This window comes from Lissotriton helveticus, chromosome 5_1 (assembly GCF_964261635.1).
Source record: "Lissotriton helveticus chromosome 5_1, aLisHel1.1, whole genome shotgun sequence".
In the NCBI taxonomy this organism is placed as follows: Eukaryota; Metazoa; Chordata; class Amphibia; order Caudata; family Salamandridae; genus Lissotriton; species Lissotriton helveticus.
The window spans coordinates 708,365,276-708,392,077 of NC_136065.1; the positions used below are offsets into that span (position 1 = coordinate 708,365,276).

Consider the following 26,802-nt stretch of genomic DNA (forward strand, 5'->3'; position numbering starts at 1 on the left):
ACCATGGGCTCCCTGGGGTGCGAAAACAGGGCAGGCCTTCATTTTGCTCATTGCTTGCGAGGTACCCATGTCAATAATCTAATTGACGATCTGAACTTGAGTATTGCTATGTCTCTGAAAGATGACTCCTTTATCTTTGAAGTACCAACCTATAAAGGCTTTGAGCATGGCTCTTTCATTGACCATATCTTTTTTCTGTTGACCTGGCAAACTTAGCCTCAAACTTTAAAATACATGAAAGCATCTTTAGCGACCACAACCCAATCTCAATTGTACTAGGAGCGGGACTTTTTGATTCACAGAAAAATCATAAAGATATGGGTGCTCTAAAGTTGATCAATGGAAATCGTCAATTGAAATGGTCCATGATAAATAGTAATACTTTGTATGAGTCTGTCAACAAAAGTTGCAACCAGGAATTTAATCTCTGTGTCTCTGAATCTACACCACCTGAAACCATCTTATCTGCCTTTGCTGTTGTGGTTCAAAAAATTGGACAACTGCTATCCGCACCAATAAAGGGCACAACCTTTTTCCAGCCAAGATGGTTTGACAATGCTTGTTCAGTAGCTAATCGGAAACTGAAAATGTCCCTCAAGAAAAAACCAAGGGATTCTGCATATATTAAAATCCTGCGATCCGAATACAATTCTACTACGGCATCCCGGAAAAAGGAAATAAAAGCACACATTTGGGAGACTCTGCTTGACCCATCAACCTTGGGTAATAGCTCCAAGTTCTGGAGCATAATCAATAAACCTATGTTTGATGATCCTAATGCTTCTAGCCTTGGAACCAACATACCTGAGGATGAGTGGATATCCCATTACAGCTTAATCTTTAAGAGCGATGAACCACAGGCAGTATATGAACCTAAAATTACAGAAGACGCTCCTTTGCACTTTACAGTTGAAGAAATAGAGAAGGGGATTCGTGGCCTGACTAGCAACAAGCCCCCGGGTCCAGACAGCCTTCCTCCAGACCTATATAAATCAAACATCTCTCTATGGGCCCCAATTCTCACTGCGGTTGTTAACGCTGGAGTCGCAACCGGGAGCCCAAAGTCCTGGGGTACCTCAACTATAGTACCCGTCTACAAGAAGGGTGACAGAAACAATGCGGGCCAGTACCCACCTGCAGGAGGCGGCCTGAAGCAGGGCACACAACAGTCCGGCTGAAGACTGTGTCCCCTGAACAATTTGAAAGGCGACGGGTGAAATGTGCACCGTGAGGGATGGGAATCTTGCACGTTCACTGTTGAGGCATTAAAGGGCAGTGAGAGCTGTCAACGTGCTGAGGGAAGCCCAAAAGCAGGCTACAAATGGACTTTTTGCAGGTCAGCGGGCACTACCCACACCAGCTCCTGTGCCCATCGAAGCAGAAGTTGCAGCTGGCAGTGCAGGCTTCTGCAGCTTTGTCCTTCACATGTGCACAGATCTCGATGCAGAACTGTCCCTTCCTCAAACACCACTCTCTTGTTTGGGGCACAGTGCCTCTCCTCTTGTGTCACAGCATAGGCCATTATGCCAAGCTCATACCCCTGGTTAATTCAGCCTAAAGTGTCGCAAGAAATGGGAAGAGACTAGGCCTGAGCGGTGAACTCCGCTCCGTTTGCGTAGTTTTCTGCACTTCGCGCTCCGTGGAGCTCGTGGAGTGCAGAAAACTCCACTCCGTGTAGTGCAGTGGAGTTTTTTCGCGAGCAGGAGCTGCCACTTGGGTAGAATTATTACCTGAGCGGTAGGAAGACCAGTGTGAACGCCAGTTCGCACTGCACTCCGCCACTTGCAGAATTACACAGAGTTTTTTTGTCACTTCACAGAGTTCTGCGTAGCGGAACTCCTCGAACTACACTCAGGCCTGGAATAGACCCGGGGGAGAGGTGATACACCACCAGTGAAATGTGCATGGTCTGAGGCAGCGGCCACAAAGTGCCGAAGGTAGACGGCATGTTATGTTCCCTTTTTCTTGTATGGCTGGTGCGCGATGTGTTGGAGGTGCACACCAGCTCCCTTTTGCAGAAATCAGCCTAAGCAGGTCCGCCGTCTAGCCTTCCTAGACGGGACCTGCCTTGAAAAACAGCTGACCGACACTTCCGGGGAGGACCTATATCTAAATCGAAGCCACCGCAATCGGTGCTTCGTATTACAGTACTGAGCTTCGCAGGAGCGAATGCTCTTACAGCAACCGGAATTCCTCTGAACCGCTCAAGGGCGCCTACAGAAACACAGGCTACGCAACTCGTGCAAGGGCACGGAGCCGCGCTTATACTGACTTCCCTGAAGCGCAGGAGCGCTTTTGTAGAGACATGCGACCCGTGCAAGGCAGGGAGTCTCGTTCACTTTGTTGTTGTTCCCCCAGCGCAGGAGCACTTTTACTGGCATCACGCGACCCTTGCAAAGGCACGCAGTTGCGTTTCTTTTTATTATTTCCCGAGTGCAGGAGCGCTCTTACAGATCACACACAACTTGTGCGAGGGCACAAAGTCGTCCCTTGCCCCACATTACCAGCAAGCGCAGGAGCGTGTTTTTTCTTTGACACCCCGTGGCTCGTGCAGAATCACACAGTCACATTTCACTGGCATGCGCAGGAGCTCTTTTGTTTTCCTTAAATTGGGTAACCCATGCAGGGGCACGAAGCTGCACTCCCTGGATACTCACACCAGCGCAGGAGCGCTTTCTAGTTCCTCTGCAACGTGTACTAGCCTATGAAGCCCCACACTATAATTTGGCAACCAGCGCAGGAGCGCATGCTCTTTTCTTTCTACAGCAACCCGTGGAGGGGCACGAAGTTACTGTTTGGCTACTTCCGGATCCGTGGTGTTCGCAACGCTGCTTCTTTGGGGATCCAGAACACTGCTAACTGGTCTACTCCGCTCTATAAGTGCTGCGTCTTAGGTGACTATGCTTTTTTCTTCTATTCTGTGTTGTTTCTCCTTGTTACCTGTGTCTGGCGTGTGTGCTACCATCTTTTCTATCCCTCAGGCGGTGTCCACCACGAGACCCCAAGGGGATCCGAGGGCAGATCACTCCCAGCATCCTTCTACGCTGTTTACACCCTATCTTGGTTGCCTCCCTAGTCCCCTCTTCAGCCTGGTTAATACTTAGTCCTTTCTAGGAAACAGATTGAGCCGGAGGGGGTTATCCACGTCGTCCCTGCGGGATCACTCAACAAGCAGACGGTGAGTGCTGTGGCGACCTGACAGAATACGTAGCCCACGTTGAATATTCCGCCTGGACGACATGGACAACCCTGATGTCACTCTGCAGGACATAGCCGTCATGCTTGCTAACATGCAAGCAGAAAACCGTAGTTTACGACAAGATATAACAACCCTACAAGGGCAGATGGGCACGGGCCTTGGGGGCCGTCTCCTTCGGTAAGGGTCAGGCAGGAAGGGTTGTTGAGGCCTCCATTGTTCAACCCTGGGGGTCCTTTGCCCTCTCCCTCTCCTGTTTCTTCATCCATACAGGTAATAGCCCAGCATCCTGCACAGTTGGCCGCTCCAGAACGCTTTTATGGCGACAGCTCTAAGTATAGCATATTCCTTAACCAATGTCCCTGCACTTCATGGCTCGAGCGTCTGCCTTCCCGGACGATGCCTCCAAGGTAGCCTTTGTCCTCTCCTATTTGGGAGGCGCCGCCGCCCAGTGGTCTATACCCTTGGTGGAAAACAACGAACCTCTACTCTACAGTTTTCCGGTGTTCAAAGAAACCATGCGGCGTATGTTTGCTCGCCATACGTTCGTACAAGCCGCAGATAACGAGCTACTGAACCTAAAGCAGGGCAATACTGACTTGTTGCACTACATCACCATGTTCAACCAGTTGGTAGTGGAAGCTCGATGGCCCGACTCCAAACAGGTGTCTGTTTTTTACCGAGGTCTGCGCGAGGAACTAAAGGACCTCATCTCCCAGATGACAGAACAGCCAGAGGAGATCAGTCCCTTCATTGACATGGTAGTCAAGCAGAACTACCAGTTAGAGGAACATAGAACTGAAAGGTCCAAGGGGATGAGGCCAGACTCTCGGCATACAGAGAAACAACCAAAACCCGCGATACCACAGAACCCATGCAGATATCCGGCATCCGTGGCCCCCTAACCAAGGAAGGAAAAGAAAAGAGGCGAAAACAAAACCAGTGTCGATATTGCCGCAAGAGTGGCCATTTCCTCAGAGAGTGTCCGGTTAAACCCTGCAGACCAAAAGAGAAGACGCCTTTCGTTCTTCCGATATCCCGAGGAGATGGGCTGGGAAACGGGGCAAACCCAGTAGCAAACGGGGTCTGTCTACTGGGATTGTCTGCCGAGAAAAAACAGACCCCTGCCTCCTGCATCAACCACCAACACATGGGCGTGCCCGTCTTTTTGCGATCCCCCACCAGGCTATCCTGGTACGTCACTGCCGTAATCGATTCAGGAGCAACTGGCAATTTCATTTACACCCAATTCATGGCCAGCCTGGGCATGTTTAGAAAAGTAAAAAAGAAACCAGAAACAGTGAAGGTAGTGGATGGCACCGACCTGACCTCTGGACTAATCCGCTATCAAACAGAGGACCTGGAAATGATGCTAGACAACAACCATACAGAGACCATCGCCATCGACGTCATTGACACCCCGCAGTTCAGACTGATACTAGGCATCCCCTGGCTGGTACAGCACAACCCCCACATAGACTGGGTGACCAAGAAGCTGACGTTAGCATCAACTCATTGTATTCCTTCTTGCTACCCATCTACCGAGAATCCCCGCACCAGAACGATACAAGCCTGAGCACTGCCATTAAACGGGATGGGTATGGTCACACAGGGGGTCATCCCTGAGGAATACCAGGATCTGGCCCAAGTGTTTGACGAAAAAGGTGCAAACACGTTACCCCCACATCCGAGCTTCGACTGCAGAATCAATATCATTCCAGAATCCACGCTTCCCTGCAGCCGTGTTTACTCCCTCACCGAAAAGGAAAATTAACACCTTTGTGGATATCTCAATGAATACCTACAGAAAGGGTTCATCCGTTATTCCAGGTCTCCCATCTCTTCCCCTCTCTTCTTTGTGGCAAAGATAGAAGGGGATTTACGAACGTGTATTGACTTCAAGGCAATAAATGCCATAAGGATTAAAAACCGATACCCTCTACCACTGATCTCCGACTTGTTGGATCAAGTGAAAGACGCGGCTGTATATACCAAGCTGGATTTACGTGAGGCCTACCATCTAGTCAGAGTCCGAGAGGGAGATGAGTGGAAAACCGCCTTCAGAACAAGGTATGGCTTGTTCGAATACCGTGCCATGCCTTTCGGGCTCTGCAATGCCCCTGCTGCTTTCCAGTTTTTCATCGACGAGGTGTTGAGGGAGTACATCAACCGGTTCTGTATCGTCTATATCGTCAACATATTGCTCTACTCATCGGACATGTCGGAACATATACAGCACATACGTGCCGTTCTCCAGAAATTGCAGCAACATGGACTATATGTCAAGCTGGAGAAAAGCGTGTTCCACACCACCACCGTGGAGTTCTTGGGACACATCCTAACACCGGCCGGCGTTGAGATGGACTCCAGGAAGGTGGAAACCAAAGTACAGTGGCTGCCCACTGGTTCCGTGAAACAAGTCCAGAGGTTTCTGGGGTTCACAAACTACTATCGCCTCTTCATTGCAGGGTTCTCCAAGATAGTCACCCCCATCACTTCCTTGTAACGCAAAGGCACCTGTTACTTGTGGGACGAGAAAGCAGAAAAGGCATTCCAAGAACTAAAGGCGAGATTCACCACAGCACCTATGTTGAAACACCCTGACCCCAACCAACCCTTTATAGTAGAGGCCGACGCCTCACAGAACGCCCTGGGAGGGGTATTATTGCAAAGAGACACCAAAACGGGTCTGCGCACCCTGTGGCATACTATTCCAGGAAATTATAGTCAGCGAAATGCAACTACTCCATCGCAGACAAGGAGCTCCTGGCCATCAAGGCGCCGTTTAAGGAATGGCACCACTACTTGAAAGACGCTAAACACACGGTGACCATCTTCACCGACCACCAAAACCTACAGTTCCTTCGTTCGGCCAGGGCCCTTACAGCTAGGCAACTACGATGGACCCTATTCTTCAATGAATATGACTTTTGGATCGCCTACCGACCCGGAAGGGAGAACGCCAAGGCCAACGCATTGTCCAGGCTGGAAGAAACCGAGGATAGTACTCAGTCTATGGAACCGGTACCCATCATTCCAGATCGATGCTTTCAGGAAGCAGTGGTCACCTCCTCCTTTCTGTCTCAGCTATGCTGCAATCTAGAGCAGAAGAAACCGAACGACTGGACGGGAGCCATCCAGGGGCTGACTGGATAGGATGGATTCCTGTTCAAAGGGAAGTGTTATTTCTTATCGTGAGTAAATCATCAACAATAGGCATTGTTCATGTGCCAAAACCACCCTTTGTCCGGCCACCCCAGGTATCAGAAAACCAAGGACCTAATACAGAGGCGTTTCTGGTGGCCCACTCTAGCCTCCGACACGCTGGCCTACATCGCCCGATGTACCGTCTGTGCGCAAGGAAAAACCTCAACCCAACCTACGGTGGGTTTGCTGCACCCGATTCCTGTTCCTCCTTGCCCATGGCACACAGTCTTGATGAACTTCATCGTAGAACTCCCCAGAACAAAAACAGGGTACACCACCATCCTCACCATCGTGGACCACCTCACCAAAATGGTGCACTTCGTGCCTCTAAAGAAACTCCGTACCGCAGCCGAACTAGCAGCTGTATTCATGCAAAACGTGACCTGGTTACATGGCATTCCTTCCGTCCTAATCACAGAAAAAGGAACTCAGTTCAAATCCTGGTTTTGGAACGAGGTCTGTAGCATCCTAGACATGGAGGTTTGTTTGTCCTCCGCCCCCAAACAGACAGGCAGGCGGAAAGAACTAACCAGTCCATGGAGCAATACCTCCGTTGCTTACTGCTCACCATAGAAAAGGAATGGTCAGAAGTGTAATAAATGGTGGAATACATGTACAATAACAACAAACACGCTGCCACTGCGGTGTCACCGTTCTTCTGTCTTCAAGGCCAACATCCTAGTACGTCTCCTTGGGAAAAGACCCAAACCTGCAACATGCCCATCGTACAGGCGTATCACTCCTTGCTCCGCACCATATGGCACCAAGCCCGTTTTGAGCTTGCCAAGGCCAAAGAGAACTACAAAGCGCAGATAGACACCTGCAAGCAGAACCCGAATACGAAGTGGGGCACAGGGTATGGGTGTCCATCAAAAACCTCAAAACACATGGGCCCAAAAAACTGTTGCTACGTTATGTAGGCCCCTAATCTATAGCACGGGTGATCAACAGGGTATCCATGAGACTAGCATTACCTCCCCAGATGAGAGTACATATGTCTTCAATGTTTCCCTCTTGCGGCCCGCTCACCATAACTGCCTGATAGTCTACAAGAACAGGAGGTGGGGGCGAAGCTATCTTGAGGAGTACGAGGTTGCGTTTACTTTGTTGTTGTTCCCCCAGCATAGGAGCGCTATTACTGGTGTCACGTGACCCGTACAAAGGCATGGAGTCGCGTTTCCTTTTATTATTTCCCTGGTAAAGGAGCGCTCTTACAGATCACACACGACTTTTGCGAGGGCACGAAGTCGTACCTTGCTCCACATTACCGGCAAGCGCAGGAGCATGTTTTTTCTCTGACCCCCCCTCAGCTCGTGCACAAGCAAGCAGTCACATTACCTTTGTAAAACACTAGCATGCGCAGGAGCGCCTTTGTTTTCCTTAAATTGGGCAACCCATGCAGGGGCATGAAGCTGCACTCCCTGGATACTCACACTAGCGCAGGAGCTCTTTCTAGTTCCTCTGCAACCTGTACTAGCGTATGAAGCCCCACACTATAATTTGGCAACCAGCGCAGGAGGGCATGCTCTTTTCTTTCTACAGCAATGCGTGCAGGGGCACAAAGTTGCTGTTTGGCTACTTCCGGATCATTGGTGTGCGCAACGCTGCTTCATTGGGGATCCAGAACACCGCTAACTGATCTACTTCGCTCTATAAGCACTGCGTCTCAGGTGACTATGCTTTCTCTTCTATTCTGTGTTGTTTCTCCTTGTTACCTATGTCTGGCATGTGTGCTACCCATCTGTTCCATCCCTTAGGCGGTGTCCACCACGAGACCCCAAGAGGATCCGAGGGCAGATCACTCCCAGCATCCTTCTACGCTGTTTACACCCTATCTTGGTTGCCTCCCCCAGTCCCCTCTTCAGCCTGGTTAGTACTTAGTCCTTTCTAGGAAACAGAGGGTGTTATCCACGTCATCCCTGCAGGAATCACTCCACAAGCAGACAGTGAGTGTTGTGGGGACCGGACACGGCACCAGAGGCCATGGTGATGCCTCCTACTGCGCTCTCTCTCTTTTACCAGCTACTGCAACGCGGAGATTCCACCCGGAGGCAGAGAAATGCGTTAGGCGAACATGTGATTCAGGCACTTGGCAGCGCTGCTATACGTACACCCACTGCGACTCTTCCGTGTCGTGGTCCATAGTAAGCTGTACTGTGTACCTTGCCTGCAATCTAGATTGTGATCACATTCCCAGCATAACCGTTGTGTAAAGATGCAGCTGCGTGCAAGCACTGAGAAGTTCCAAAAAGTATGCGACTCCAGTGCATGCGGGGCATGCTCACGTGCTAGTGCTGTGTGTGAGAAGGACCCTTTGCAGTATTTCTCACTCTAGGCATGAGCTGCATGTCTGTTCCTGTGACAAACGCAAGCAAGCAACGCGCAGCTGCAATACATCCCTGCACTGGCGTGTGCAGGCAATGCTTCCGGTCTGACTCGCCCAGCTGCTCCGAAAGGAAATTACCCATTTTCGAGTCTGTAGCTGTTGGAAATGGCTGGACATCAGTAGTACGGGCTTCGTCACATCAAAAGAGTAAAAGTAGAGGTGCAAGGCTCCAATTGAGATACAAAAAAAAAACCACTTTCGGAGCAAAGCGTGCTTCCTGCCTCCCCCTTGCGTGCCGCTGCTCGCTCCCGGGGTAATACGCTACGGGAGTGAACGTTTGAAAAAAGGTGGGACACAAACCCACCATTAGCCATTTTCAGGCATCATTTTTACACAACACATTCAAAAGCCAATCCAAAAGCGTGGGAGGAGTCAGACCCCATAAGAATATGCAACAGATCGCCACAGCGCAAGTGATGTAAGCTCGACCGAAAAAGCCGGCGTCCGGCATACAGCAGCGAGGACACTCCGAGGACGCCCCTGCATACATGTGCAGGATACGTTTGGGAGTCAGGTAGGTCCGGTGGAAGAAATAAATTGCGTGTATCTGAACCTTGGGTTCCTAGAGACCTTCTTCACATGTTATTTGGCCCATAACCACTGCTTTTCTGTCAGAATGGTGTGTAGATCCATCTCCCATTTGGCGCTAATAGTCCTTTTGGATGAGTAAGATTAGGAGGGTAGTGCCAGGTATAACATAGTTATGACTTTCCTCGCAATGTCATGAAAAAATATGGTTTGCAGGGGTAGGAATGTGGTGGTTCGAACGCCTTGTCCCCAAAGCAGGGAAATAGCATGTTGTATGTTAAAGATTATTTAATACATTCATAAGGTGAAATATTTATTTAAAAACTATTCTTCAAATGATTCGGTAGTTGAGACGCATGATGGTAGTTCATGTTCTGAGGTAATTTGGGCCCTCGATCTGGTTACTTTTCCGGCCCCTGATGCCCCCTGCGTGGATAGTCCTTTGATATTTCTCAAAACCATGTGTCATATGCAAAATTTTCTTTAAGACATTGTCTGACTTACAGTTATAAAGAAAAGATGGATTATCTGTAGAGTATCCACAGTAAAACAGTAGACAAGCCTTTCCCAAAGTTGCATGGTCTATTTGTCTAAAGTTAATAATTTTAGATGAGTTGTACAAGTGTTGCCCAAACAGCTTATTAGGTACATTTCCAACTTAATATGTGCCACTTATTTGTTGCAGTTCATCAAATCACTGTCTCGCAGTCAGCCCAGCAAGGTCAGTTTCTCAGGTCCATGCATGAGTATTTATATATTTTTTTCACTTTGACACCATCAGTTCAGAAATTATAATGGAAAATATATAGGGCACATGTCGGAGGGACACGCGGGTAGATGGCATCCACCCACTATTTTCACATGGTGGACGCGGTCCATTCTGCCAAGAAGTTAGGCCGCACTTGAAATCTACTGAACTGACCGATTCAGCAGTGCCTTGACGTGGTCTGCTTCTGTTACGAGCAGCAATACGCAGGGGTGTGCTTTATTATGTTAAATTTGAGCCAGGCCCAAAAGATGGCCGAGGTAAGAAGCCATCAGGCCCCGTGTTCGAGTATCCTGGCCAGGAGCTACCTGGAGCCTCACACCTGTGCAATTCTAATGGAGGGGACAAAGGCGTAATGCTTGTTATTACTTCACAAGTACTTAAGAGAGGCATGGTTTTGGCTTTGTTCAGTCCCTGTATAAAAGAAATATGCATGCACAGTAAGAATGTCAGATGTGCTGGCCTGTCTCAGTATTACACAAATATTCTTCTTCTTGATAACTTTATTTCAGTCAATAGACCATAAAAGTGTACATAAAATCAGAACATATCACTGGGGGTTAAAACAATAAATTACATGTACAGTAAAACTAGCAGATACAATTAGATTAAACCAAATAGTTATCAAACGGTGCAGTAAAGTAAGTAAGTACAGCTTATATAAAACTTCTCAGCCTGCGCCAAATACCCAACAAGAATCGTGATACAGCAAAGACAATGGGGGGGGGGGGTGTCATATCGAAGAACCGTGCAGGCATGGGCACACTGGGTAAAACCTAAGTTCCTACATGGTGGAATCAGCCAGCATTTCCTTATCGTCTGGTAGGCAGGGCAAAAAAACAGAACATGGGAAATATCTTCTTGTTTATACATACAAGCTGTGCAAGCAATGTTCTCAATATTAGCCCATTTACAAGTAAATACCCTAAGAGGGAGGCTGCCAATCCTAAGCTGTATATACAGTTTCCTTGCAAGAGAAGGATAAATTAAGTCCAAGAAATTCTCCATACTCAGTTCAACTTTCACTTGAAGGAACTCCACCGTCAATCTTCCCAGAGTAGTGCACCTCTGGAGAGATATTAGGTTGTAATTTCTGACATAACTCAATAGCTCGGCTTTCGTTATCCTTGGGCAGCTATATGCAGGGTTCTCCCACAGCTCTGGTAAACCAATTTGTCCACAAAGTGCCCTAATATGTGCAAGCCATGGAATATTCCTAATTTTTAAAACGGCCCACACCTCAGTGAACTCCTCGTTATAGGGTATTAGTTCAGGCACGGACCAGAGCCTCTTCCAATACATCAAAGGCCGTGCAGCTTCTGCCTCCTCTATGGGTTCTAGCCCCAAGTCCATGCGCAACGGTGTTAGTGGTGTGCTAGCTGGTAAACCCAATAGGTTCCTCATAAAACCATGTTCTAACCTCGCAAGATTATTTAATCGTTTGTGGCCCAAAAGTTCTGCACCGTACATAGAAGCCGCACTGGCCTGAAGTTTATACATTTCTACGACCGGTGCAGCAGGCTTGAAGACTGAAGATTTGTGAACTTTGCTGATTCCCCCCGCTACCTGGGACAACCTGAGGGCCACCTTTGCTGTCTGAGGTCCCCAATCAAGATTTTCCGTTAGGGTAATGCCCAAGTAATCGAAGGTCTTTACTCTTTCCAGGTGTATACCAATTAACAGAGGGTTCGGGCGAGTTTTCCTCGGAGGATTAAAAATCATGAACTTGGCTTATCCAAGTTGATCTCTAGCCCGCGCAGTAAACAAAAAGCTGCGAAGCCATCCAAGATACGCTGAATGCCCGTTGATGTTTTAGATAACAACAGAGTGTCGTCTGCAAACATCAAAGCGGGCACTCGCTCGGTTGACAGCCCAGGGGCATCATTGTCTTTTACTCTCAGCAGATGGTCAACTAGCCCATTTAAATAAAGGCAGAATAAAGTTGGGGCCAGGACACACCCCTGGCGTACCCCTTTTTTCACAGGGAAGCGATCCGACAATTCACCATGCCGTCCACACCTAACTTGAGCATAATTGTTCGTATGAAGTCTAATCAAGATGTCCAACAGGTCAGCAGGAAGACCCATACCTAGCAATACACCCCATAATTTTTCTCTCGGGACTAAATCAAATGCGGCCCGCAGGTCCACGAATATGAGGTAGAGGCTGCCACCCTCCACACACACCGTTTTCCACGATAGTACCTGCAGCCTAAAAATTTTATCTATTGTGGAAATGCCCGTCCTGAACCCGGCTTGGAATACAGTCAGGTTCCCATTTTCCTCTATCCACCCTTGGATTCTGTCTAAAATAATCCTGCCCATCAGCTTTTGAGTAGTGTCTATCAGGCTGATGGGCCTATAATTGGACAGGGTTAGTGGACAGCCTTTTTTGTGTATTGGGACAATCTCTGCTCCTAGCCAGGTGTCTGGCGGGACACTCTCTGTGAGTATTGTATTGAATAAGACAACCAAGTATGGTGCTCAAATTTTAGGTTGTGCTCGAAATAGGTCTCCAGGAAGCTTATCCAAGCCTGGGGCCTTGTTGGGTAGAAGTTTGGTTATTGCTGTCTCAATCTCCATGAGTGAGATGTCTTCAGTCCCACCCGAACGGTGCTCACAAAGGGAAACCTCTGTCCCCTTGCCCTGCTCAATATCCAAGGGCCCCACCAATCTATACTCATGGAGGGGTCCTGGGGTAGAGAGCTGGGGAACCTCTTCCACATCCCCCATCACGGGAGCCAACAACGCCTCCAATCTATGCTCGTGAGAGGGTCCAAGGGTAGCGAACGATAGTAACTCTTCGTCGGGTTGGTATATAAAGCCCCGAAATGAGCGTCCCATGCTGCAGGAGCTATATTCGCTAGAATAGGTGGTCTACCCCCAGAGTTGACAATTGACCAAAATGTCTTAGAATCTTTAGTTAGGAGAGCTCATCTTAATTCTTCCCACCTATTCTACTCCCAATTCTTCTTCTCCCTGTTAACAACCTGCTTATACCTAAGCCGGCACTGCTTGATACTAGCCCTATCTTCATCTTTTATTGCGGCTAAGAGGTCCTTTTTCGCTTTCCGGCAGGATGCGTCATACCAGGGGTGGTTTTGATGTGGGGTAACCTTCACACTTCCACAAGGGAAGAATACATCCAATAGATTTACAATCAGTTGTTAATGGATTACTACAGACCTAGTCAGGGCCTTTGGATCAGAGGCCTTTTCTCCCACCTCCCCCATGTCTATCAACTGTGGTAATGCGCGCTGATATATCCTTGCAAGTTTAGACGGCAAATCCTGAAATTTCGACCACTTAATTCATCGCCAATTATTAGAAAGCAGGAAGGGTGGTTAAGCGAAATTGAGCTCAGAGGCTGGACTGGACAGACCAAAACTCCCAGGTTTCAAAGTCAGCACAAGAGCATTATGGTCACTATCGCACCGTTGGTGAACCCTGTAATCAGAAACCCTATTCCAATGTCTGGCTTCAACCAGTAGATAATCAATATTGGAATTTTGCCCTAGTCTATTGAAAGTAGATAAGCCCGGTCTGTCTGGATCCACCCTCCCATTACACGCCCTCAGAGACGCTGTAAGGGAAAGTGATTTAATTTGGAGGACCAGTGGTGTCCAGGCTTTAACCGGGGCTATCCGCGGTTCAGGGATGTGCCAGTATTGGTCCTCATCCTCTAAGTCAGCCATATCTGGGCTAGCAAGGGGTTCGTACTGGCAGTTGAAATCTCCTCCAACTAATAGGGCTATTTCGGGGTCAAGGGAAGAGATAAAGTGCCCTAATATATCGAAAGTGCCAGATTCCTGGCCGCCCTGCGAAGGCCTTGAGTAAACATTGAGGAGGGCAACCTGAGTAGAGTCAAAGAGTGTCAGAAGGACACATTGGACGTCGAACAAGTTGGTTGGGATATGGGCTTCCTTCGCACACAAGTGCGTGCCTACCCATATCGCCAAGCCACCCGAGGGTCTCCCCCTACCTCTGGAAGTTGCCTGGATATCAACGGTGGCAAAACCATCCCCCATTAGACAAATGTCATGCTTTTCTATAAATTGGCCCCACTCAGGGGTAGATAATTCATTTCTCAGCCCTGCCAGGTTCCAGGACAGGACTTTAATCTTACCGTTCTTAGTCCCAGAACTAGTTGGACCTGAAACTTCTATTGGGCCAGAACCACTAGGTGCTGCACCACTAGTGCACAGCGTCCTCCTAGTCACCTGGATTCGTTCTGCCGCTTCACCCGAAAGTGGCTCGGCGACAAAGCCGGATGCACCCTCCTGTGTCTCGATAGTGCATCAGAATCTACAACCTGGCAGACCATCTCCCTACTCTGACCCACATTTGGCACTATGGGGCCCCTGCCTTCCACATCCTCTTGTTGGACAATACTAGGGGCACTGATGGAATTAACATCAACAGTATACAACATTCACGCTCCCTGCGGGCCTAGTTCTCGAACACCTGAGAGTGGGCAAGATTTGGCCTCTGGTTGTCAATCCACTAGGTCTAGGGTGCTAAATCTGTTATTCTGGGGGAACAATGAGAGCAAGGGGGTAGTTAGTTGTGGGCCCTTCCAGTTATTCACCCCTACTTGATCTCTGTATGGTGGTGGATTCCGAATCCCCCTTAGCTTCCCGGCTCTTAATTGCTTTGGGCCCGACTGGGGAGCAGGATAATAGTAGGACAAGTGTAGGGGTAGGATTTGCGTTTTAGACCCAGCTGAGGCCCCCTTGCAGATATAATCCACTACAGAGGTGTTCCTGAAGTTGATAATTACACAGTTACCTGCAAGGGTTTTTGGCCTATCCCCAACCCAATCAACCCGATCCGCAAACAGTATTTCCCCAGTGACCTGTGGTGGTAGAGGCCTATTGCAATTAAGCCACTGTATACATTTGTTCTTAAGATCAGTGTATGCCGCGTTTTTCCCATTATCTAATGCTGGTACCCCGGCAAGCACCACCACATACGGTAGTGAAGCTGGGGGGAGATCGATACGGGGTAATGATTGCACGAGCTTCTCCTCGACAATATTTCTACAGACTTGGAGTTGCTCATCCAAATGCCCCGTTATCCTCCCCGAAGCCCCACCACTGGATTGAACATTGTTGTTATCTTCTGTCCTTTCCCTTGGTGGTAAGGGGTCGCAATTAGTGGGCAGACTGCAATTTACCACCAGCGGCGGAACATCAGGTATGTAATTGCTAATTGACTGATTACTAAGAATTGCTACCCCATTCCCTGGCTGGTTGCCGCTCCCCATCTAGAAGGCCATCCCCCACTGAAACTTGCAGGTCTGCCTGTAACTGGGCTGTATCAGACCGTGACTCTAAGTGCAATAGTCTCTTTTCAATCTGGGCGAGTCTATCATATATGGGGACACAGGTCCTTGTGAAGATAAGCTCCAATTCCGCCCAGAATGCAGTACCCAAATCTGTCGGATCAACGTCTCTGAAGTTCATTGGAGCAGTGGCTGTTAGGGTAGGCTGTGGGGTTATTGCTGAGATATTTGGGGGTCTTGTACTCAATTCCTCACTCTTGTCGTTCCCTTTTTTTAGTTTTGCTTTTTTACTTGTTAAAGGGGCTCCTCCACGCTTCCTTTTCACGCCCAAATCTGCTGCCACATTCGTGCTATCTGCTTTAGAGTACTGTAAGGATCTCGTTTTTGGTCTCATGTTTGGAGGACCTAATTCTTCAACGTGGGTGTCAAGCACACTTGTACTAGCTGGTGCATTAATCCTGATATCTTGTGAAATTTCCAGGTCTTGGCTGCCCATGGGATGTGAGCTTCCCACCTCGGTATCGCCAGCACTAACCACGTGTTGTTGGTTTGGGAAAATTGAATGCAGTATTGGGCCCAAGGATGAGCGTTTATCAAAGACTGGGTCCAATGACAGTCTTTTTTCTGTCAATTTAATTTCACGCGAGAGCACAGATGAAGCCCTGGTGATAAAGCGGTCTAGAGTTCCCACGATAGAGCCACCCATGTTAGACTTCCCCCCCTTCCCATCATTGTTGGTAGCCATAACAGAAGGTAACCAGCTGCTAAAAACGGTCTCAAGAGTCGCCACAAAGATTATCGATCCGCTGACATACAATATGGGTTTTGGTTGCACTGACCTTGATTCCACAGATGTTAGAGGGTTGCCCCGTCCCGTCCTCTGCCGGGCTCGAACGTCCTATAACGGGCCCACCCTTGGCCCGGGCTTCGCCCGGCGCACGTCCCGCACAGCGGGTCCAGTTCACGTTTAATAGGGCTAGGTGACGTCAGGGGAAGGAGCCTGGTAATGGCTGCGACAGCGGAGACTCCTGATCCTTGGAGTCCCGCTGGTTCCTTCTCTCCCCTCCTGTGACAGGCAAAGAAAGTCTCCGCTGCGAGCGGCACCCGCGAAGCGTGGTCCGCGAGCGGTTATCAGGCAGGCAGTGGCTGGGGGAGGAGCGCGGTAATGGCGGCGACAGCGGAGACTCCTGGTCCTTGGAGTCCCGCTGGTTCCTTCTCTCCCCTACGGTGGCAGGCAAAGAAAGTCTCCGCTGCAAGCGGCACCCGCGAAGCGGGGTCCGCGAGCGGTTATCAGGCAGGCAGTGGCTGGGGGAGGAGAGCGGTAATGGCGGCGACAGTGGAGACTCCTGGTCCTTGGAGTCCCGCTGGATCATTTTCTCCCCTCCGGTGGCAGGCAAAGAAAGTCTCCGCTTATTTTAAATATCAGTAGTTTTATTTCTTTTATAGCGCTACTCATCCCAATGCACCATGTCAGAGCGCCTTACATCACACGTACACAATGTACATTGGCAATAAAGGATATGTGTGTAAATCAATGTACATAATGTTTTGCATAAGACAGTAAGGGTTACAAGGTGTAGGAGCCCCGTGCCCTTCATACCTCACTGTGCTATATTAGAGAGATTAAAATATATGAACTGCAAGTAACAAAAGGATCTCTGTTTTAACAGCAGTAACACACTTACCCATCTACATAAAAACATATCTGCATAAAATCGAAACCAGTCATGTGCATGTTACATGACGTGCTCTGCAGAAGTCACATTTATCCACTATGCTACTTTGAGTCAAAATTGAGACTTGACAAAACAGAACTCTCCAGCAAATGTGTAAACCTCCAGAGATCTCACCATTATTATTATTTTCTAAGATTTACTGGACACACCGAGAACTCTGCAGCAGGTGCCTTAACCCCATAAGGTATTTTAAAATGCAGACTTTGCAACCGATTAAGCAGAACAAACTCACCTCCACGTTTCTCCTTGTTGCCAATTTCTTTGTGGCAGAGCTTAAAAAAACATAAATGTATAAATTGATGCCCAGATTTTGCATCAAGTGTGCATCCCTTTTTTGGCCCAACCACTACGCAAAAAATCACTTGTTAATTCTCCTAATGAGCTCAAATGTACTCATGATAGACCTGCTAAACATAGGTGTGAGGTCTTAAGATCTGATGTCACTTCTTGCAGTGTCACTCCCTGTGAAGTTATGGGCTTTTATACCATTTCCTGTGATGGCACATCCTGTGAAGCCACATGTGATGTGCTGTGATGTAACAGGCTATAAGCTCATCATATCACTTACATACTGCCTAACTTGGTTAGTCCAACTCCATCCACTTCTTTTCTTAGGACTCGTACCCTGAATGTATAGGACTACAGATACCAGCATTCATAGTAAAGCCTTTCTCTTGAACGGCTACTCAATCACAGAGCTGGGAAACTTGAGACCTGTCACCAATGACATGTTGTCCGGGATAAATATGCTTATAACGCTGTTGGTTACTAATATTAGTATTTTTTCACGGGGCAGGGGTTAATTTATGAATTTGTCCACATTTTTTCAGCCACACCCTCAGTTACACAAACCACGCCTCTTCTATAAACGTCGTAAGGGTACTTTGTGTATCAATTTGACCGCCGCTCTAAAATATCGCATTTATGAGGCGGACAAGGGACAAAATTAACAGGGAGAAACAACCGACATTGCTAAGTAGAAATATGCGCCTGTAAATTGAGTAACCTACCGCTCCTCTTTCGAAATCGTTGTACATCGCTTTATCGAGAAGGTTTTTTTCGCTGCTTCTCTCGGTGCCGATGAGCGTGATGTAAACGTAGTCATCGGTGCCTGCAAACCACTGGCTTCCAGTCGCCACGGTCACAGTGTAGGACGGCATTGCAAGTTATTCGACGCAGAGCAGCGGTGCGTCCTCTTCGACGAAGGGAGTATGCCGAAACTGTGAGGTTTCGCTTTCCTCCTCCAGGCTCTGAGGGTATTTTGCCCTGCCTTAGCAAGGCTGCCTCCTGCCTTCAGCTATGCCCTGATATTGGTAATCTCTTTGTTTCCTAGCACCTTTCGCTGCCAGGTCTCACAGGGAAATAATGTCACCAGCGCAGCGCTCACAGCAATGGCAGTAGAGTTATGAAAATAAGCGTGGAGCCCTGAAAAGCAGAAGTTGTCTGCCCCGCCCCCTCTTCCGCCGTACATAGAAAGTTTGGGAAGCATGTTTTAGTGTTACAAGGTGCATTCTGCCTGCGCTTAACTTGTAGGTTCTGTCACGTATAGAGTACCTGTACTATTCTAATTTGAAAAGAAGTTGAAGCAATGCAAGTTTTTAAAAGATTTTTTTGCCAGCATATGTCACAAAGATAAAAAAAAGAAACACAGCCTAAATGTAGGGGACATAGTATTTGCATTAACAGTTTTTAATTTAAAAAAAAAACCAATAACGGTCGTATTTATAGCACACAGGTATACTTAGGGCAGGTATTGATCCCTTTATAGTTTTAATGCACATCACAGGAAAATATTTCAAGTTGCACAATGAAAAGGTATTAATGCCTTTGAATTACTGCGACCAAAAGACCTAGTTAGGACTGCACTGTCAAGCCAGACCTAAAAATCCATGTTTGTTAATGACTGCCCTCCTCCCATCAGTGCTGCTCCAGATAAAAACGCCATAAACGATCAAGCTAAATACGACATTCATAAAATGGCGGCTTGCCGCGGCCCCTCCCTTGTTGTTTCTTCCACGGCCCGTTATTCTTCTGTTCCCCCGCCCCGTATTAGAAAATTAACCTTTTGTTATCCTGTTTGTGCTGATTGCTCGATGGCCTTTGTGGTTTCTCCTGTGCTCCTGGTGCCATATCCTGTGAAGAACCTATTCTCCTTTGCTACGTTTTTTACCATGTGGTGGCCAGCCCGTGGGGTTGTAGGCCCGTATTTGTGAGCTTTCTTTGTACAATAAAGGTTTAAAAAAAAAAAAAAAAAAAAAAAAAAAAAGCTAAATACGACACTTTAAAGGAATTAAGTTGGCAATGGTGTCTTTGAAAATTCAAGCTCAAGCAGCTGGATAAATAAACGTGGTACAAAAGGGGGTGGTGATGGACGGAGCATCTGAACCAATCAAACACTCACACCCAGTCAAAAGATCTGGGTTTGATCCATCACCGTTCTTTAGCCCACTCTGCCACCCAGTTCAGACATGGCTATATGCAAATCAGTCTGACCCTGTGCCTCATGGGAACAGTCCAGCCCGAACTGCCAAGCCATGCCTTCCCTGGACCGGAAACAAGCTTCCGAGGACCGGTTTCTGGCATTCCAGCCGTCTTCAGCCCGGCTAGCTTGAATCCAGTGGCAAAGTGAGCAAGGGACTCACGTCTGAGCATACCCTGGCACACTTATGGCGGCCAAAGCGGTACAAAAGGGGGTGGTGATGGACGGAGCATCTGAATCAATCAAACACTCACACCCAGTCAAAAGATCTGGGTTTGATCCGTCACCATTCTTTAGCCCACTCTGCCACCCCAGTTCAGACATGGCTATATGCAAATCAGTCTGACCCTGTGCCTCATGAGAACAGTCCAGCCCGAACTGCCAAGCCATGCCTTCCCTGGACCGGAAACAAGCTTCTGAGGACCGGTTTCTGGCATTCCAGCCGTCTTCAGCCCGGCTAGCTTGAATCCAGTGGCAAAGTGAGCAAGGGACTCACGTCTGAGCATACCCTGGCACACTTATGGCGGCCAAAGCGGTACAAAAGGGGGTGGTGATGGACGGAGCATCTGAATCAATCAAACACTCACACCCAGTCAAAAGATCTGGGTTTGATGCATCACCGTTCTTTAGCCCACTCTGCCACCCCAGTTCAGACATGGCTATATGCAAATCAGTCTGACCCTGTGCCTCATGAGAACAGTCCAGCCCGAACTGCCAAGCCATGCCTTCCCTGGACCGGAAACAAGCTTCCGAGGACCGGTTTCTGGCATTCCAGCCGTCTTCAGCCCGGCTAGCTTGAATCCAGTGGCAAAGTGAGCAAGGGACTCACGTCTGAGCATACCCTGCCACACTTATGGCGGCCAAAGCGGTACAAAAGGGGGTGGTGATGGACGGAGCATCTGAACCAATCAAACACTCACACCCAGTCAAAAGATCTGGGTTTGATCCATCACCGTTCTTTAGCCCACTCTGCCACCCCAGTTCAGACATGGCTATATGCAAATCAGTCTGACCCTGTGCCTCATGGGAACAGTCCAGCCCGAACTGCCAAGGCATGCCTTCCCTGAACTGGAAACAAGCTTCCGAGGACCGGTTTCTGGCATTCCAGCCGTCTTCAGCCCGGCTAGCTTGAATCCAGTGGCAAAGTGAGCAAGGGACTCACGTCTGAGCATACCCTGCCACACTTATGGCGGCCAAAGCGATACAAAAGGGGGTGGTGATGGACGGAGCATCTGAACCAATCAAACACTCACATCCAGTCAAAGGATCTGGGTTTGATCCATCACCGTTCTTTAGCCCACTCTGCCACCCCAGTTCAGACATGGCTATATGCAAATCAGTCTGACCCTGTGCCTCATGGGAACAGTCCAGCCCGAACTGCCAAGCCATGCCTTCCCTGGACCGGAAACAAGCTTTCGAGGACCGGTTTCTGGCATTCCAGCCGTCTTCAGCCCGGCTAGCTTGAATCCAGTGGCAAAGTGAGCAAGGGACTCACGTCTGAGCATACCCTGCCACACTTATGGCGGCCAAAGCGGTACAAAAGGGGGTGGTGATGGACGGAGCATCTGAACCAATCAAACACTCACACCCAGTCAAAAGATCTGGGTTTGATCCATCACCGTTCTTTAGCCCACTCTGCCTCCCCAGTTAAGACATGGCTATATGCAAATCAGTCTGCCCCTGTGCCTCATGGGAACAGTCCAGCCCGAACTGCCAAGCCATGCCTTCCCTGGACCGGACACAAGCTTCCGAGGACCGGTTTCTGGCATTCCAGCCGTCTTCAGCCCGGCTAGCTTGAATCCAGTGGCAAAGTGAGCAAGGGACTCACGTCTAAGCATACCCTGCCACACTTATGGTGGCCAAAGCGGTACAAAAGGGGGTGGTGATGGACGGAGCATCTGAACCAATCAAACACTCACACCCAGTCAAAAGATCTGGGTTTGATCCAATACCGTTCTTTAGCCCACTCTGCCACCCAGTTCAGACATGGCTATATGCAAATCAGTCTGACCCTGTGCCTCATGGGAACAGTCCAGCCCGAACTGCCAAGCCATGCCTTCCCTGAACTGGAAACAAGCTTCCGAGGACCGGTTTCTGGCATTCCAGCCGTCTTCAGCCCGGCTAGCTTGAATCCAGTGGCAAAGTGAGCAAGGGACTCACGTCTGAGCATACCCTGCCACACTTATGGCGGCCAAAGCGATACAAAAGGGGGTGGTGATGGACGGAGCATCTGAACCAATCAAACACTCACATCCAGTCAAAGGATCTGGGTTTGATCCATCACCGTTCTTTAGCCCACTCTGCCACCCCAGTTCAGACATGGCTATATGCAAATCAGTCTGACCCTGTGCCTCATGGGAACAGTCCAGCCCAAACTGCCAAGCCATGCCTTCCCTGGACCGGAAACAAGCTTTCGAGGACCGGTTTCTGGCATTCCAGCCGTCTTCAGCCCGGCTAGCTTGAATCCAGTGGCAAAGTGAGCAAGGGACTCACGTCTGAGCATACCCTGCCACACTTATGGCGGCCAAAGCGGTACAAAAGGGGGTGGTGATGGACGGAGCATCTGAACCAATCAAACACTCACACCCAGTCAAAAGATCTGGGTTTGATCCATCACCGTTCTTTAGCCCACTCTGCCTCCCCAGTTAAGACATGGCTATATGCAAATCAGTCTGACCCTGTGCCTCATGGGAACAGTCCAGCCCGAACTGCCAAGCCATGCCTTCCCTGGACCGGACACAAGCTTCCGAGGACCGGTTTCTGGCATTCCAGCCGTCTTCAGCCCGGCTAGCTTGAATCCAGTGGCAAAGTGAGCAAGGGACTCACGTCTAAGCATACCCTGCCACACTTATGGTGGCCAAAGCGGTACAAAAGGGGGTGGTGATAGACGGAGCATCTGAACCAATCAAACACTCACACCCAGTCAAAAGATCTGGGTTTGATCCATCACCGTTCTTTAGCCCACTCTGCCACCCCAGTTCAGACATGGCTATATGCAAATCAGTCTGACCCTGTGCCTCATGGGAACAGTCCAGCCCGAACTGCCAAGCCATGCCTTCCCTGCACCGTAAAGAAGCTTCCGAGGACCGGTTTCTGGCATTCCAGCCGTCTTCAGCCCGGCTAGCTTGAATCCAGGGGCAAAGTGAGCAAGGGACTCACGTCTGAGCATACCCTGGCACACTTATGGCGGATAAATAAACGTGATCACAGCTGAGTGAAGGGCAAGCACTTTTTGCATGGATGCTCACAATCACTGCCCATTAAAACCATGGACTAATGTCTCCCAACGTGTGGGCGGAACCAAAGTTCCTCTCCTGGTGGTTCACACATAGGGCAAGTTGTAGGAAGGGTATTACCGGTCGGTAACGGCCGAAATTAATGAATTTCGGCCGTTACCGACCGGTAATAGGTTTTTCTGATGTAGGGGCCGAAATTAACAATTCAGTAATTTACTGAATCGGTAATTTAAGGAATCGGTAAATTACCTATTTCTTAAATATTTAAAAAATCGGTAATTTACCACCAACTACAAGTTGGTGGTAAATAACGAAAACACCCCAAAAAGCAGTTTTATGCAAATTGCTTCCGTGCCATGTTGCAGACATACATGCCCTTAGGGCATGTATGTCTGCAACATGTGCACCCATACACAATTGAGGGGTGCAACAGGGTGTCAAAGTGACACCCTGCCACCCTTCAATGTTTTCCCCCTTTTACCGAATCGGTATTTACCGATTCGGTAATTGACATTCATTCCTATGGGCCTCAAGGCCCATAGGAATCTGTATTTACTGATTCAGTAATTTTTACCGAATGATTTGCTACATAGCATTTGCCGTTTCGAAAATGCCGAATCGGTAAAATTCGGTATTTTCGAATCGGTAAATGCTATTTACCTACATCTGGCCCATAGTCGTCTGGTGACAGCAGTGCTGTCAAGCCAGACCATAAAAAGGATAAAAAAATTAAAAGAAATAAGGAATAGGAAAGTAGAGTATTGGCCAATCAGCAGTGGCTCTAAACTGCACCAATGAGCCTCTCTGCTCGTAGGAATTTCAAATCTGCATCTGGCCCTCTGAAAGCAACACTTCATGTAGTGTAAGGCTGGTCTTGGGCATTAGAAACTGTGACCACATCTTGCAAAGCTTGCTGTTACCTATATTTTCTTCTAATCAAAGAGACAAACATCTTTAAACTTACCTGCACCACGCATAAAGGACTCTTTCACAATATTAGGAGGGCAACCTAATTTCCTTGTTCACACTGAACTTTCCAATTCGAATTTCATGTATCTGTAGTCACTCTTTTGCTTTAAATTACTTTCCATATCTAATTTTTAAAATAATTTCCAGACGTTAGTTTCTTTTTCCATAAAGTTCTTTTTAATGAAGTATCCATCACAATTAAAACAGACCCAGCCAATGTGTTTCATCACTTATAGGGACTTCATCAGGGCAATTTGATTTATCCTCCTCCTCAAAATTATTTTTTTCCATTCATTCCCATTTTAAATGTCTAGGGTCTTTTGAGCAGTGTGTTCTAGTTCTAGCTGACCGATCGATGCCCAACTTTCAAAAAACAACATAGACAGACAACCTGCTCCTCGAAGCACCAAGATTTAACAAAATGAAAACACTCAAAAATCATTTTCTGGACGTGTCACAAGTGTCTGGAATGCCTATCCATCAGACATCACAATAATTTCACCCTATGACGCTTTTGAAAAAGAACAGAAAAACCTATTGTTCCAGCGTCCATTGCAGATTTGGCTCATTGAAATGTATGTTAAGGTATTTCAGTTTAGTCAAATTCTGAAATTCCTTCTGCATTTACTGTACTTCAATACCCCAAATAGCTATTTGTTATTGGTAAATATGTGTTTCCGTCTGTTAATGTACATTTGTTGGGTTATGTGAACTAGTTACTGCCTCACACCCTTCTTAACTAATTGTTATATGTAAATGATTGTTTATAATTTCATTTGCAACCGTACATCTTTTAGCCTGCTGCAGGTATGTGAACCACAAAAAAACGCTGCTTTACTACGTGCTCTGCCAACTTCTGGTAATAACAGTGTGTGATTGTGGGTGTGCTGCAGGCCGGAAAAGCAGGAAAGGAGGCCGAATATAGTGGGCTATGCTGGTACTTTAATTCACAAAAGGCAGAAAGCAAGTCACAAAAGAAAGGGCTCCAAGGGATGATGTCCGGGTCCTCTCCGGGTCTTGGGTCCGGGTGCGGTTCTTCGGAACTCAGATGACAGGTCCGGTATCGGGAAGGATCCTCGGAGGGCAATAAGAGAAAAGGAAAGTAGACCGTTAGTCCTGTCCTAGGTTCGAGGAACCGCTATACCAGTCACCGTCACCCGGGTAGTGAGGGAGGGAGAGAAGGCAGTGCGGAAGGGAGGTATAGGGGATGAGGAACAGGAAGGGCGGTACGCAGTAAGAGTGCCAAATGGGGTTGTGTTGGGGAGGGCTTTCTACACAGTGAAAGTGCTGTACAAGTATTTAACAGTGCAATTAACGTGTCACTAGGGAGTCGGGGAGTTATATACAGGGTATTACAGCGAACTCCTAGCGAGCTCGGATGATGAATTTACAGGGTACTCACACGGTCCGCCGCAACTCTCCAGTGAGTTACGGCTGCTCTTCAGCCACCTCCTGGGGACTCCACCAATCTTCGGTCCACACGTCTCCGTCGACGTTCGCCTGCTCTCCGTCTTCTGCTCCGGTCTGAGTGTCCTGCCACGATGCTCCGACGGCGTTATGGTTCCTGCTCTCGGCTTTTCCTTGTGCTGGCGCCGCCACGGGGGAGGGACTTCCGGGTCGGAGGGATGTACTTCCTGTGGACGCTGTTCTCCGGTTGGTTCCTGTAAGACAGAGAAGGGCGGGAGTCTGTTTGTTATGGTTACTGTTCCGGGCCCCGTTTCTGACACAGGGAAGTGTCCGAGGGGTTTCAGTCCTGGCAGAAAGGAAGGCGGTACGTATTTGAGAGGGCCCATTCCTGGCGGGGTGGACAGCGGCACCGTTTCACATCCCCTTCCCCTAGCTGTCCTTCTTGTATGGGTCGGGGACAAAGGGTAGCGGGATAGAAAATCGGCATTACCCTGGTCAGATCCTTTTCGATGTTGTGTTTTGAAATGGAAGGGCTGCAGGGACAGGAACCAGTGGAGGACCCGGTCGTTATGTCCTTTGTCCCGGGCCATCCACTCCAAAGGGGCGTGATCGGTGTAGATGACAAAGTCTCGGCCCTCAAGGTAGTACCGTAGGCTTTCGACAGCCCACTTTATTGCAAGGGCTTCTTTTTCTACTACAGCGTAGTTTCTTTCTCTGGGGAACAATTTTCTGCTCAAATAGAGGATGGGTTTTTCGTTCCCTAGGACATCTCTTTGTGACAATACTGCCCCTAAGCCCTGATCGGATGCATCCGTTTGCAGAATGAAGGGTAGTGAGTAATTAGGACTTACCAAGACAGGACTGGAGGTCAGGGCATGCTTTAGGTCTGTGAAAGCCTGCCATAGTAAGGGAGTGGGGTTTTTTAGCACCTCATCGGTTCGGGTTGTTTTCTTTAGGAGGTCTGTGAGGGGAGCTGCTCTCTGTGAAAAATTGGGTACAAACCTTCGATAATACCTCAGAAGCCCCAGAAAGGCACGAAGATCTTTTTTTGTCTGAGGGAAGGGGAGGGAGTGGATGGCTTCTGTTTTGTTTTCCTGGGGTCTTATCAGGCCGTTCCCCAGGAGATAGCCCAGGTATTTGACGGTTTGTGCTGCCAGGGTGGTTTTGGCGGGGTTGATAGAAAAACCAAAGGACCCAAGGGAAGAGACGACATTAAAAAGATGTACTAGGTGCTGGGCCCAGCTATCACTGTAAATGATGATGTCATCTAAGTAGGCCCCAGCATACCGGGAGTGGGGCCGTAAGACGTGGTTCATAGCTCGCTGAAAAGTAGCGGGGGCGCCATGAAGCCCAAAAGGCATGACTATGAACTGATACAACCCCTCAGGGGTGGAAACGGCGATTTTCTTTTTGTCATGGTCCCTGAGGGGTATCTGCCAGTAGCCTTTGCAGAGATCAAGGGTGGAGATATATTTGGCTTTGCCTATCCTCTCGATCATCTCGTCCACACGGGGTAGGGGATAGGTGTCAAAGCTGGATACCTTATTAACCTCACGAAAATCAATGCAGAACCTGACAGACCCGTCAGGTTTTGGGACAAGGACTATAG

The 26,802-nt window shown here is 48.5% G+C and overlaps 1 protein-coding gene across 1 annotated transcript in view; it reads right to left on the reverse strand.

The window, feature by feature from the left end:
• The window catches only part of ALOX5 (arachidonate 5-lipoxygenase), an 835,151-nt gene extending 816,620 nt beyond the window's left edge, over positions 1-18,531 (reverse strand). Inside the window, exon 1 of the mRNA XM_078643116.1 lies at positions 18,113-18,531. Within this exon, the coding sequence (XP_078499242.1) occupies positions 18,113-18,262 (150 nt within the window). The 5' untranslated portion in view covers positions 18,263-18,531. The remainder of the gene's footprint in view (positions 1-18,112) is intronic.
• Between the last annotated feature and the right edge of the window lie 8,271 nt (positions 18,532-26,802).